Source organism: Dicentrarchus labrax, unplaced genomic scaffold, assembly GCF_905237075.1.
Source record: "Dicentrarchus labrax unplaced genomic scaffold, dlabrax2021, whole genome shotgun sequence".
Lineage (NCBI taxonomy): Eukaryota > Metazoa > Chordata > Actinopteri > Moronidae > Dicentrarchus > Dicentrarchus labrax.
Window position 1 is genome coordinate 22,345 of NW_026136824.1, and position 14,572 is coordinate 36,916.

General features: G+C 39.4%; 1 protein-coding gene across 2 annotated transcripts in view; it reads left to right on the top strand.

Moving 5' to 3' along the window:
* Positions 1 to 14,572, top strand: part of LOC127359925 (NLR family CARD domain-containing protein 3-like) — a 51,406-nt gene that overhangs the window by 22,338 nt on the left and 14,496 nt on the right. Inside the window, exons 9-11 of one of the 2 annotated variants that reach the window (XM_051394255.1) lie at positions 920 to 1,090; positions 5,700 to 5,746; positions 5,898 to 7,512. The exons of the other annotated variant lie outside the window; for it this stretch is intronic. Of the exons in view, the coding sequence (XP_051250215.1) occupies positions 920 to 1,090; positions 5,700 to 5,746; positions 5,898 to 6,448 (769 nt within the window). The 3' untranslated portion in view covers positions 6,449 to 7,512. Of the gene's footprint in view, positions 1 to 919; positions 1,091 to 5,699; positions 5,747 to 5,897; positions 7,513 to 14,572 lie in introns of those variants that run through there. 2 annotated transcript variants of the gene reach the window in all.

The window sequence follows — 14,572 nt, forward strand, 5'->3', positions numbered from 1 at the left end:
TTGTCTGTGAGTTCGACGTTGGCTGCCAACTATTGCTCATCTAAAATACATCTACAAACCAAGACATCGGCCATTTTTGATAATTTCTGACAGTGGATGAGTTTGAAATATGTCAGGGAGTAATGGAACAAGAAGGAGCAGCCACAGTGAGCTGTTAGAGGAAGAGCTGCAGGTGACACGCTGCACACCTGCACCCTTTCAGCCAGGTAACCAAAGTTACTTTCACTGTCGCTGTTCAGAGTCATACTGTGTGCAGCATGAAATCAGATCACAGTTACTTAGTTGATAATGATAATTGAGGAAAAAATACCAATTATTGTCTGACTTCTGTATTAAAACCAATAGTTGGTTTAGTTTCCCCCAGAATTATGTGAGCTGTAGTATTAAACCATATTTAACTACAGGTGTCACATGCACAATAACAGATCACACAATCAGGACTGCATTCTTACAGACTTTAACCATCACTCCTCAGTGAGCTGCCTCCTTGGTGGAGGTCTGAAAGTACTTTGTAGTATCTAGTTATCATTATGGATTCTAATGTTTTTAATCTGTTTGAAAGTGTAAAGCAAAAACTATACCAGTAGAAAATTCTAATGATGATGATGATGACAATGACGATGTCAATGGCCACAGAGATGTGTAATGGTGAATAATAGTGATGATGATACTACTACTACTAATAATAATAATAATAAGCAGGACCACAGCAGCAGGAACCACCAGGATCCATGAGAACCTGCGACACGAGAAAGCACATTTCTTTACTGGTTTCCAAAGTAGATTTTAAACCCAGCACTTGACAAAGGCTGGTTCTTAACCACTGTGTCATCTGTTTACAACCATAGAACATAGAGCTTGTCAGGTATGATCCCTTGAATATCTTATCATTTCTTCATGTTGATCATTGTCTCTACAGACTGAGTGACTGTAACCTCTCAGAGAGAAGCTGTGAAGCTCTGTCCTCAGTTCTCAGCTCCCAGTCCTCTAGTCTGAGAGAGCTGGACCTGAGTAACAACAACCTGCAGGATTCAGGACTGAAGCTGCTGAATGCGGGACTGAAGAGTCCACACTGTACACAAATCATCAGGTGAGGATTCATTAATCTGTTCTTTCTATCCTCATATTTTAGAGTAGTTTTATTTTGCCTCTGCTGCTGGAACCTGACATACCAAAGAGGAATTTTAGGAGTCAAGAACTGTGTAACTGACCCAAAGTAAAACTCATACAGCCAGTTATCAAATGAACATGTAGTGCCCCTAAGGCTTACCCAAAGGAAGTAATAGTAGAGCAACTAACATCTACCTAGGTCAGAGGTACGGTGCCTTTAATAACTCAGGACGAGTTAGTTTGGGGATTGAACAGTTGACAGTATTTATTGCCTCAAGCAATCCAACAATATGATCAGCAATTCACATGGAATGTAAATAAAAATACAAAATCAAATAGCTTTCTCAGATGTAAAATAATAAAAGAAAAGAAATAGTCCTTTAAGGAGTCAGGTATTGAGTTCAGAGTTCAAGGTTCAGTTCCTGATCCTATTATATGATCACTGATTATACTACTACTACCCGGGTAGAGTTAATAGTAAGTAGGCAGTCTTATCTGTTCCTGAATGTGCAAACTAGTCCAATGTCTTCACCGCGTCCCCGACCCTCCACAGTCACTCTGGGCTGGGCTCGCCATCATTGGATCCTCTAGATTCTTTCTGGTAGCTCAATAAACCAACCTGCACAAATAGTGTAGAGTATTAAGTTACTCTGTTCTGTTCTTATTTCTAACATGAAACCTCATTACCTAATTTTCTTAGTTAGCTTAGTAATAACCAATGACTAATGACTACAATGGAATGAACTACCAAATGTTATAGCAACTGGTACTTTAAGCACCAACAAATCTCAATCATGAATTTTTATATACCTCAACAATTGGTATTCTATCATCAACTAATAAATGATTTATCATCACTTTCTATATGCAACATTGTTTTTAACTATTCCATACATCATTTAATATTTTAGACTATAAACAGGAAGTTTAATTGGATGTATTTATCATGTACAATTTAATAAACAAAACCAGCTCAAACACAATGTAGTTGGGTAACAAATCATTAAAATATATAACCAATTTAAAGCTGAATGATTTTAATATCAACACAAAATAAGTGCAATGCACCTTTAATATTTTACCCTGCTATGAGCTGTTCCTTAACCAAACTAACAATTGCCTTAAAACATTACATTAGTAAAATAAGTAATGTATACGCGCTTATTTTTCAGTCAGCATTGCGTATACCCATTTCTAAACCCCCCCTGATGCCACCATTCAGTAGTATCTGCGAGCCAAATTGCCCATTTTTTCCCTAGGATGGTGAAGCCATGACCCACGCTTCTCTGCCTCTAATTGGCCAATACTCGCTGCCTTTACTGATTGGATTGGTTAACTTTAGGCATGACGAGGAATGAGCCAATCGGAGGCAGAGAAGGGCGGGTCATGCCGAGGTAAATATTGCTAAAGACAAATTCACTTTTACAAGTTTACTTTAAATGATTTGCCTTTAGGATTTGTAATGAACCAGTAAGATGAAGCGAGCTATCCAAACAAACATTTCATTTGACATTACAAACACGGTCACAACTTCTTCTCATTGGCAGAATCTTGGATGTACGCTGGGTGGCCAGTAGCTTTCGGACTGTTTGTGCTGTTCGGACATCCCTGAGAGCTCTTGTGCAGCACTTTAAAAATGCTTGCTGTGATGAAACGAGGTCCACCACAGACAGGCAAATGTACAGAGGTTTACTAGACCGTGTTCAAAGTCCAGAATTTATTTGTGACCTTGGGCTCATGTATGACACTCTCCATGAACTAAGTCTCCTGTCACAGGAGCTTCAATCTCGTTCTATAACTCTGCTCAGAGCGGAGCATCTGCTGAAACGCTCAATCGGAGTGATCCAGTCATTCAAAGAGAGTCCAGGTGAGAAATATAGTGAGGCTTTAGAAGCAAAAAAGACTGGGGAGTATCGGTCTACAGCACTGAAAACAATTGCAAAGCTGAAGTCTATCAACCCAGGCCAGTTTTTACAAAGCCTTGTGAACAATCTGGAGAAACGCTTGTGTTTTGAGGATGAGACCATCAAGGACCTCAGCATCCTTGATCTGAGTGAATGGCCATCAAAGCCCAGCATCCGCCATGGTGAAGAACAAATTAAGCGACTGTGCAAGCAATTTAACCTGTGCACAGACCAAGCACTGAATGGGATGTGGGACCTACTGGAAGAGCCCAGTAGTGAGCCCAAAGACCTAAAACCACTCATGAACTGTATGAAAACATTCCCTGTCAGTACAGCAGAGTGTGAGAGGAACTTGAGCCTTATGAACAATATAAGCTCAGACAAGAGGGCTGTCCTACTGATCTCAAACATATCAAACTTGATGATGATTAATATCAATGGCCCGCCTACTTCCAAGTTTGATCCTAGAAAATATACAAGGACCTGGTTGAAGAGCCATCGTGCTGCCTCTTCTGTGCGTTCTAGCCGCGAGTATCGATACATTAATTCCCATTCAAATCCCCCTTGTTCCGCCTGGCACTCTGCTCGCTGCCCATTTCCCCCATTGGCTTTGCAGGAAGAGCGATTAGGTCAGCCAGCCGCTAGTGTCACTGTAGAGCATTTCTATCAAGTTACCCGTCTAGATACTCCCTTTACACCAGAGACACTCATTGCGCGGCTCGTCAAGCTTTAATTGGTGGCTCGCATGGTAGCTTATAACAATATGGTAACACAGCCAATACATTTTTTCAAATGTGCTACATAAATATACAGTGAACACAGCACTGCATTACACTTCTCCTTTCACCTTCATTAATGGTGTTTCCTAAAGGGGGCACTGTCAAACCTGGCGACGCAGCCCGCTTATGGCATTGTTTACATTTGACTGCAGTGCATGCTGGCTATGGAGGACTGAAAGTGCCACAATTAAATAAATAAATACACCATTAAATAATTACGTAAATGTGTCATTCATTAATTAAAATTGGAATTAAATACATAAATGTGTAATTAAATATGTCATTAATTAATTCAAATACCGATTCATTTAATGTAAAATACATATATAATTATTTCACTATTTACATTTACATTTCATGGTCCTGCGTTGCAGTGCTTCATGAATTACTTCAAACTGTCAAACTCACCCATCAAAAGTTGGTAGGCGGAACCAAAACGTCAGGTGTTCCCAGTAAAAAAACGAAAGGTACGAGGCATACAAGATGAGCACAGGAAATTTCAAGAGAAGTGGATAGACGAATTCTTATTTGTTCTTAATTGAAAATGTATTGGCTGTGTTGTTTCTTTTTTTGTGGGATGTCCAATTTATATGTAGAAATGCACATTTGCAAAGGTGACTTGGTATGTTGTCGTAAAAGTGGCTCTCCCCTTGATTTTGCTCTGCTAATCTGGCTCTAGTGAAAAAAATAGTGAGGATCAGTGCTTTACACAGACGCCGACATCTTCCTCTTCCTGTTTACGCAGTCAGAGCGAGGAGATTCAAAAGAATGGCGGCAAACATAAATCCAGCACCTTCATGCTTAAAAGCAGATGTGTGGGAGCACTTTGGGTTTAAAAAGAATAAGGAAAGCTGTCAAGCTATAAAAGCTGTCAAAGAATCTGTTCAGAACAGGCCACTTGCTGCACTTTTTAACTCTTCATTGTTCATTGTAATACTGCATTTTAAATAAAATAAAAATCTCACCACATCTTTGATTCATTTTGTCCAGCATTTGCAAGCTGTAGACTCTCTGTCCAGTCAGAGCCATATATTGAATATATATTTCAGTTTTTAGTTCAATTAATTCAATCCAATTCAATGGAACACTCACAACCAGTCACCAAAATGACACTGTCCCTTTAAAATCTTTCAAAAAATTATGTAAGTGTATCGAATCGTATCGTTGGCTGAATATCGTGATATATATCGTATCTTGAGCTGAATATCGTGTATCGTATCGTATCATATCGTGAAATTAGTGTATCGCTACAGCCCTAGTTCAGAGAGTATATCACTGTTGATGTGTTGTAAATGCATATTTTTTTTTCATTGTAAACTAAATATTGTTGTTTGTTACATATTGTTTTGTTGAATAATTTGAATGATGATGTTCAATCATCATATGATATTTATATATATATAACGAGTTATGCTAAAATAGTGTTTATTTCAATTTTACAACAGTGCACTTTTGAGTTTATCTGATTGGTTTTGATGTGTGGAAGAGAATGATTTATGTTTTTTTAATCTAAGGTTAAATATGAACAAGGATACATTGTCAAATTCAGATCTGAAGTATTTTATTATTGTGACTTAAAAGCACAATTAGAAGGTGGCTAACACACAAACAATTTAAAGCTGAATGATTTTAATATTAACACAAAATAAGAACAATACACCTTAAATATTTTACCCTACTATGAGCTGTTCCTTAATTTACATTAGCACTCCTTCAGGAGCATAATACAATTAAACACATTAACCAAAGCTAGCACTTAGCTAGCCGTTAGCGTTAACGCCCTTTTTAGTATTAATACAATGATACACACCAAAGACTGTGTGTGTGTGTAGAGAATAAGCTCTGTGTATGAGAGCGATGTAATGTCCATGTTTCCATGCTGCTCTGACCCCCCTCCTCCTTTCAGGGTGGAGCCTGCTGGAGTCCGATGGTTGAGACCAGGTCTGAGGAAGTGTAAGTGTGAAAACAAAGCAGCACACATTCAACCATCTTCACACTGTGACATCACTCATTCACAGCTCTGATGTCATCATCAAAGTGTCAATCAATGATCAGATGATAGATCAATAACTGCAGCTGTATTGTGTCTTGTTCTCTCCATCAGATTCCTGTGAACTCACAGTCGACACAAACACAGTACACAGAGAGATCAAACTGTCTGACAACAACAGGAAGATGACATTAGTGGAGGAGGATCAGTCATATCCTGATCATCCAGACAGATTTGACTACTTCTGGCCTCAGCTGCTGTGTAGAAATGGTCTGACTGGTCGCTGTTACTGGGAGGTCGAGTGGAGAGGAGGAGTTTCTATATCAGTGAGTTACAGAGGAAACAGCAGGAGAGGAAACAGTACAGAGTGTGAGTTTGGATGGAATGATCAGTCCTGGAGTCTGGAGTGCTCTGATGATGGTGGTTACTCTGTCTGGCACAATAACAGAATAACACCCATCTCCTCCTCCTCCTCCTCTTCCTCCTCCTCCTCCTCTGGTAGAGTAGCAGTGTATGTGGACTGTCCTGCGGGCACTCTGTCCTTCTACACAGTCTCCTCTGACACACTGATCCACCTCCACACCTTCAACACCACATTCACTGAACCTCTTTATCCTGGGTTCAGGTTCTGGCCTGGTTCCTCAGTGTCTCTGTGTCCTCTGTAGGAGGGAGAGAGAAACTTTCTCACTGCTGACCAGATAGTTCAGTCTGTACAGGATCACACACAGCTGATGTTAGTTAGTACCAACCTGATGTGTTTACTGTAATAGAGGAGGAAGAGGAGCTCAACAGGTAGAACACGTACCAGGCAAGTCAAAGTGTGACGTGCTACGGTAAGCGTACAGACTCATTTAAACGTAGACTAGTTCTACCTAAGCACTCAGAGTTTCTCCTTCTTTCATTAGCATTAGCAGTTAGCTATGGCTTCTCCCTCTCCCTCTCCTCTGTCCTGCTCAGTGTGTCAGATGTTCAGTTATTCCTCTGCCTCCTTTAGTGATAATGGTTCTTGTATTAAGTGTAGGTTATTTACTGCGCTGGAGGCGAGGCTGGAGGCGAGGCTGGAGGCGAGGCTTAGTGAGTTAGAGTAACGGTGTGTCGGTTTAACTGGAGTTGAGTTAACTGGTGATACTGAGGCTTTTTAGGACCCCTTATTGCCCAACCAGGAAATAAAGATTCTGACTACTTCTATGACATTCATTTGTTGGTGACTTTTAAAACTCTGCAATAGAAACTCTTTACTGGAACAATAATGTTGGTGTCTGCTCCTCACTACAGAACTATTATTCACTGTCATGGTGACATTAACAGCTATAACGTTACATCGAAGAAAGACTCCTTTGGATATCGTATATAGTAATCATACAATGGCTTTACAATACATCTTAGAAACACTAACTATTTTAAATAATTTAAACACACCAAAATGTAATTGTTTATAAAGGCAACCACATCCTCACACTATTGTAAAACCACATTAACGGAGTAGCTCGAGTTTGGATTAACCTGTGATATTATCCTGAGTGAGACTGGTTGAGATGATGAGCTCATTGTTCGTAGTTTCTCATGTGAAAAAAAAAAACCTTCACAAAAACGTCTCTATAATGAATATTTATGTATTCCTCAGGAACCAGCAGGTTCTCAAATCTGTAAGAGTATAAAGTGAGGACTATAGGGAATGGCAATGTATGTGACATAACACTGATAACGTCAATAAAACGTCCAAAATCCTCATGTGTGTCATAGTTGTTTTTAATGTGTGTAATTACATCCAGCATATAAATGAATCAGTCTGAGTTTACGCTCCAAGCAGTGTGGAGAACTGTGTCAGCTGTGGCAGAGTGCACATTCATTCATGCTACACTATCTGTATTTACTGACGATCGGTTTAATACTAAAATCTAGACGTTTCGCTCACTCATCCCAACAGTCTACAAGATTCAGTCAACATGTTTGCTGGAATGTCACAGCTCTGTGGATTTGAATAAGTTGTGTTCAGCTGGGCATCCAACTTCTGCTCCTATTTGCCAAATTAGTTACAATATGTAATTTGGTTGAAAGACTTTGCTGACATGTATAGAATATAAATAAAAGAGAAAAGTCAGTAAACTTTAATATGAAACGTGATCAATGGTAGACAGACGTTGCATCACAAGTTAATCTGATCATATAATGCTTTGCCACAACTCTACTTCAACATGATATTAAACATATACTGACTGTTTCTATATAGAATACCACAATTCTACCACATCTTATAATCTCTGTCCCATTTATTCAAAATCCCACAAAGTTGTGAATGTGAAAAGGATTTGTATAGTGTAGACCCTCTACTGATTAAAGTTTTAACATTATCCAATTTCTGTTCCTATTGTAAAATGAGATTTGACAGTTGTCTAATTTGCAAGAAAGAGTGTGCTGTTGTGTAAATAATATCATTGTGATTGGTGAGATAAAAGTGTAGACGCACATGATCGATGGTAAAATGTTGTCACCAGTTGATCTGGGCGTATCACGCTTTGCCACAGCTGACTCCACATTGCATTAAACATATACTGCAGACTGTATGTTTCCTTACACACTGTGTGACAGTATAAACTCTTCTCAAATACACTTGACATCAGATTAATAAGGATTCGTAAAACGACAGCAAAGACATTTTCTGAATTATTTATAGACATTTGCAGTGTTTGGAACAGGCATCGACACAGTCACCTACTGTGTCATTCTCTTCAAGCGTATTTTCGGAGATCGCCGTCGCAAATAAAATGAATTCAAACTCCAGGTACCTCCGTTAATCTTATTAGACATCAGAACTGACAGTGTTGCGGATTTCATTCTGGTTGGTTAAAATTATGAAAAGAAGTCAATTCAGTCAGTATTTCTAGTGTACAGATCTGCATCAATGCTCGGGAATATCACCAGTTAATATAACCACCAGTTAAACCAACACACCGGTAGATAGAGGTGGGCGATATATATCGTTTGCGATAATATCGTCATTGTTGTTTTGACGATGTGCAAATTTCCATTATCGAGTATTTAAATTACTTCGACAAAAACAATGAAACGCCCGCGGAAACAGCGCTCTCTACAGCATGGCAGGATTCAGTCAGGGACGGTTTTTTTTTAGCGCAGCGCTCAGAGTGCTTCAAGTTGAAATCTGTTCAACTTTTAACACCGCTGGGCGCTCGGAAAATGAGTTTTTGAGCGCTCTCAGCGCTGTTAACGCGTTTGGTGGACACAAATCCAGCTCAGACAATTCTAATTACATTTTAAAGGATATCGACTGATTATCGTTATCGCCAAAATCCCCAAAAATATTGAGATATAATTTTTTGCCCATATCGCCCACCCCTACCGGTAGATCCCCCGGTAGATCCCCCGGTAGTTCCCCAGGTAGATCCCGAGCAGCCGGGAAGACAGAGAGGCTGGGTGACTGAACGAAGGAAGACTAAAACACTGAAGCCCACAGTTCACCACCAACCCATTCACATTTCTAATACATTTTCCCCACTCAGCGACACACCCGCTGAGGAACCAACTCTGGTTATTGGCAGCTCCATAGTCAGAAACGTGAAGTTAGTGAAGCCAGCGGCCATAGTTAAATGTATCCCTGGGGCCAGAGCGGGCGACATTGAATCAAATTTAAAGCTGCTGGCTAAAGATAAACGTAAATACAGTAAGATTGTTATCCACGTCGGCGGTAATGACACCCGTTTACGCCAATCGGAGGTCACTAAGATTAATGTGGAGTCGGTGTGTAATTTTACTAAGACAATGTCGGACACCGTAGTTTTCTCTGGACCCCTGCCCAATGTGACCAGTGATGACATGTATAGCCGCATGTCGTCATTCCACCGCTGGCTGTCGAGGTGGTGTCCAGCAAACGATGTGGGCTTCATTGATAACTGGAAGCCTTTTTGGGGAAAACCTGGTCTGATTAGGAGAGACGGCATCCATCCCACTTTGGATGGAGCGGCTCTCTTATCTAGAAATATGGCAAAGTTTATTTCTAAAACCTGACAGTCCAGAGTTGGGACCAGGAAGCAGAGCTGCTGTCTTACACACTTCTCTGCGCTTTCTTTAGAACAGTCACCCACCCAAAACCCCATAGAGACTGTGTCTGTCCCCCGACCACCTAAATTATTTAAATAAAACCGAGAGGAGTTCAACATAAAAATCTAATAAAAATTCAAACCAACTCCTCAGTAGCACAAAATAAGAGAATGAAATGTGGACTGTTAAATATCAGGTCTCTGTCCTCTAAAGCTGTTTTAGTGAATGAATTAATATCAGATTATGATATTGATTTACTTTGTCTTACTGAGACCTGGTTGTCCCACGAGGAGTATGTTAGCCTAAATGAATCCACCCCCCCACTCATATTAATACTCACATTCCTCGAGGCACTGGCCGAGGAGGTGGAGTAGCAGCCATATATGATTCGAGCGTTTTAATGGACCCTAAACCTAAACTAAATTATAATTCATTTGAAAGCCTTGTTCTTAGTCTTTCTCACCCAAACTGGAAAACACTGCAGCCAGTTCTATTTGTTATAGTGTACCACGCTCCTGGACCGTACTCTGATTTTATATCTGAATTCTCAGAGTTTTTATCAAGTTTAGTCCTTAAATCAGATAAAGTAATTATTGTAGGTGATTTTAATATTCATGTGGATGTTAACAATGACAGCCTTAGTAACACATTTATATCATTAATAGACTCAACTGGCTTCTGTCAGAGTGTAAATAAACCAACTCATTGTTTTAATCACACTCTTGACCTTGTTCTTTCATATGGCATTGATATTGAACATTTAATAGTCTTCCCACATAATCCTTTCCTATCTGACCATTATTTAATAACTTTTGAATTCATACTATTAGATTATAAGCCATTATGCAAAACTTCCTACAGCAGATGTCTATCTGACAGTGCTGTAGCTAAATTTAAGGAGGAGATTCCTTCAGTGTTTAATTCAATGCCATGTCTGAATTTGACAGAATCCTATAACGACTTTAGTCCCTCTGAAATTGATAATCTTGTCGATAGTGCTGCAGGCTCACTACGATCAACATTAGACTCTATCGCTCCTATAAAAAGGAAATTATTAAAACATAGGAGACTAGCACCGTGGTACAACCACCAAACCCGCCAGTTAAAACAAATAGCTAGGAAATCTGAAAGGAAATGGCGCTCTTCCAAATTATCAGAATATCGCTCAATTTGGCAAGATAATCTTAAAACTTATAGAAAGGCCCTCCGTAATGCCAGAGGAGCCTATTACTCAGCACTAATAGAAGAAAATAAGAATAACCCTAGGTTCCTCTTCAGCACTGTAGCCAGGCTGACAGAGAGTCACAGCTCTATTGAGCCACATATCCCCATAAACTTAAGTAGCAATGACTTCATGAGCTTCTTCTATAATAAAATTATTACTATTAGAGAAAAAATTAATCACCAACTGCCATCAACAGTTATCAGTGGCTCTCCAAGTTCAGGGACTTTTGCTAATGTAAACTTAGATATATATTTAGACTGTTTTTCTGCTATCGATCTTCATCAGTTAACTTCAATCATTTCTTCATCGAAGCCATCAACCTGTCTATTAGACCCGATCCTGACTAGGCTGCTTAAAGAAGTTGTTCCCTTAATTTGCACTTCTTTACTGGATATGATTAATCTGTCTTTATTATCAGGATATGTACCACAGTCCTTTAAAGTAGCTGTAATTAAACCCCTTCTTAAAAAGCCCACTCTTGACCCAGGGGTTTTAGCCAACTATAGACCTATCTCTAACCTCCCCTTCCTCTCTAAGATTCTGGAGAAAGTAGTCGCCAAAGAGTTGTGTGAATTTCTACATAACAATAGTTTATTTGAGGATTTTCAGTCAGGATTTAGAGTTCATCACAGCATAGAGACGGCTCTGGTTAAAGTTAATAATGACCTTCTGACTGCTTCTGACAATGGACTTGTCTCTGTACTTGTATTATTAGATCTTAGTGCTGCATTTGACACCATTGACCATATTATTGTTTTACAGAGACTTCAGCATCAAATTGGCATTAAAGGAACCACACTAAGCTGGTTTAAGTCATATTTATCAGATCGCTCGCAGTTTGTACATGTTAACGATGAATCTTCAATAAATACTACAGTTAGTCATGGAGTTCCACAAGGTTCTGTACTTGGACCAATACTATTTACTTTATATATGCTCCCTTTAGGCAACATTATTAGGAATCACTCCATTAACTTTCACTGCTATGCAGATGATACGCAGTTATATCTATCGATCAAGCCAGATGAAATTAATCAATTATCTAAATTACAAACATGTCTTAAGGACATAAAATCCTGGATGAGCTGCAATTTTCTGATGTTAAACTCAGAAAAAAACGAAATTCTTGTTCTTGGCCCCAAAAACCTTAGAGACTCACTGTCTAAAGATATAGTTACTCTAGATGGAATTAACTTGGCCTCTAGCACCACTGTCAGGAATCTTGGAGTTATCTTTGATCAGGATTTGTCTTTTAACTCCCACATAAAGCAAACCTCTAGGACTGCCTTCTTTCATTTACGTAATATTACAAAAATTAGACAGATCCTATCACAGACAGATGCAGAAAAACTAATCCATGCATTTGTTACTTCAAGGCTGGATTACTGCAACTCCTTATTATCAGGTTGCCCCAATAAGTCCATTAAAACGCTCCAATTAATTCAGAATGCTGCAGCACGAGTACTGACAGGAACTAGAAAAAGAGATCACATCTCTCCTGTACTAGCTTCTCTGCACTGGCTCCCTGTAAAATGTAGAATAGAATTTAAAATCCTCCTCCTCACCTATAAAGCTTTTCATGGTCAGGCCCCTTCATATCTTAAAGAGCTCATAGTACCCTATTACCCCACTAGAACACTACGTTCTCTGAATGCTGGGCTACTTGTGGTTCCTATAGTCTCTAAAAGTAGAACAGGAGCCAGAGCCTTCAGTTACCAAGCTCCTCTCCTGTGGAACCAGCTTCCAGTTGTGGTTCGGGAGGCAGACACCCTCACCACATTCAAGAGTAGGCTTAAGACATTCCTCTTTGATAAAGCTTATAGTTAGGGCTGCATCAGGTGAGTCCTGAAACATCCCTTAGTTATCCTGCTATAGGCCTAGACTACCGGGGGATTTCCCATAGTGCACTGAGCTCCTCCCTTCCTCTCTCTTTCTGCACTCATTCATGTTTCATTAATGCATGTTACTAACTTCACTTCTTCCCCGGAGTTCTTGTGCTTTCTTGTTTCGCAGGTTCTAATCGATCCTGGTGGAGCCTCCTGCCATGGTCCTGCTAGATTGCCATTGCCAATACTGTTGTTGCTGTGCACCTGTCTGTCTGTCTGTCTCTCTCTCTCTCTCTCTCTCTCTCTCTCTCTCTCTCTGTCTCTCTCTCGCTCGCTCTCTCTCTCTTTCACCCCAACTGGTCGAGACCGACGACCACCCACCTAGAGCTGAAGGATCTGTCCTAGGTTTCTGCCTTTTAACAGGCAGTGTTTCCTTGCCCTTGTCGCCAAGGTCTTGCTCATGGTGGTACTGTTGGGTCTCTGTAAATAGTTTTTAAAGAGTTCGGTCTAGACCTGCTCTATTTGAAAAGTGTCCTAAGATAACTTCTGTTATGAATTGGTGCTATACAAATAAAATTGAATTGAATTGAATTAGAAGAGGCTGAAGGAAGAGAAGAGCAAAGGATGCTGGGATGAAGGGATCATGTGTGAGGGTAATATGCAGCCTGCAGACGTAGAGATGAAAGAAATGATAGAAAGAATTGATCTTCTATAACTCTGAGAAAAATGAACATTTTTAGGATCAAATGTGGCTGCTTGTTTTTCAAATCTTCTTTTTGAAAGCACAGTTAGAGGGAAAGTGTTTTTATGACTCAAATATTAAAGTGTGAACAAATATTCAACTTTGAGTCTAAAACTGAACTTTGTTGTCTTAAAACTTTTGTTTCTGTGAAGAAAAAATGTGTTTAAATGTCAAACAAGAGTCTTTCAGGATCAAATTCAGCATCTGTGTAAAAATAGTTCCAAGGTGTAAAGAGTGGCTTTGATTTGAACTAAATTTATCATCTTTGGTCATCGTTGAACAAATGTACAAACTTTGATTTGACTTTTGAAGAACAAGAAAGCTTATAAAACCTTCAATTTATCTACTTTATTCAGTTTAGGGCAAAAAAGGAGTATATTTTTTACTGTATAAGTCAAATCTGACATGTTTACTGTCAAATAAAACTTTATAAACTGGAGTATGTTTGTCTTCTTTCATAAATGTAGTGGAAACATGTTTCCACTACATTTATGAAAGAACTGCTGCTCATCTTTTCAGGTAAGACTCAGACTTCAGGCTGTGTCCCTGCTCTCTTTAAAGTAGTAATACAACCAATCCTACAAATATACTGTGTTTTTATATCAGTGGAACAAAAAGGCTCTATATGTGTGCAGTTTGATCTAAATCCAAAGGGAAATATGCTTTGCCTGTGTAGCAGTTATGGATACAAAGCCTTCGATCTGGTGATCCCTTTCCTGAAGCTCTGACTTGAGGCGTGGATATTCTCCCTTAGCAGTGAGTACTGAAGTTTACAGTCTGCACATACAGCCATTATGGTATAATTCAGTCCAAAAGTAACTCATAAAACAACACAATGGGAAATATGAAGATAAAAGTAAAATGAGTAAAAGAATTGTGTTAAAAATATGATTTGTCAAGCGGAGTGGTGCTCCTGGACGTGTGCTCTCTTGGCGTCCGG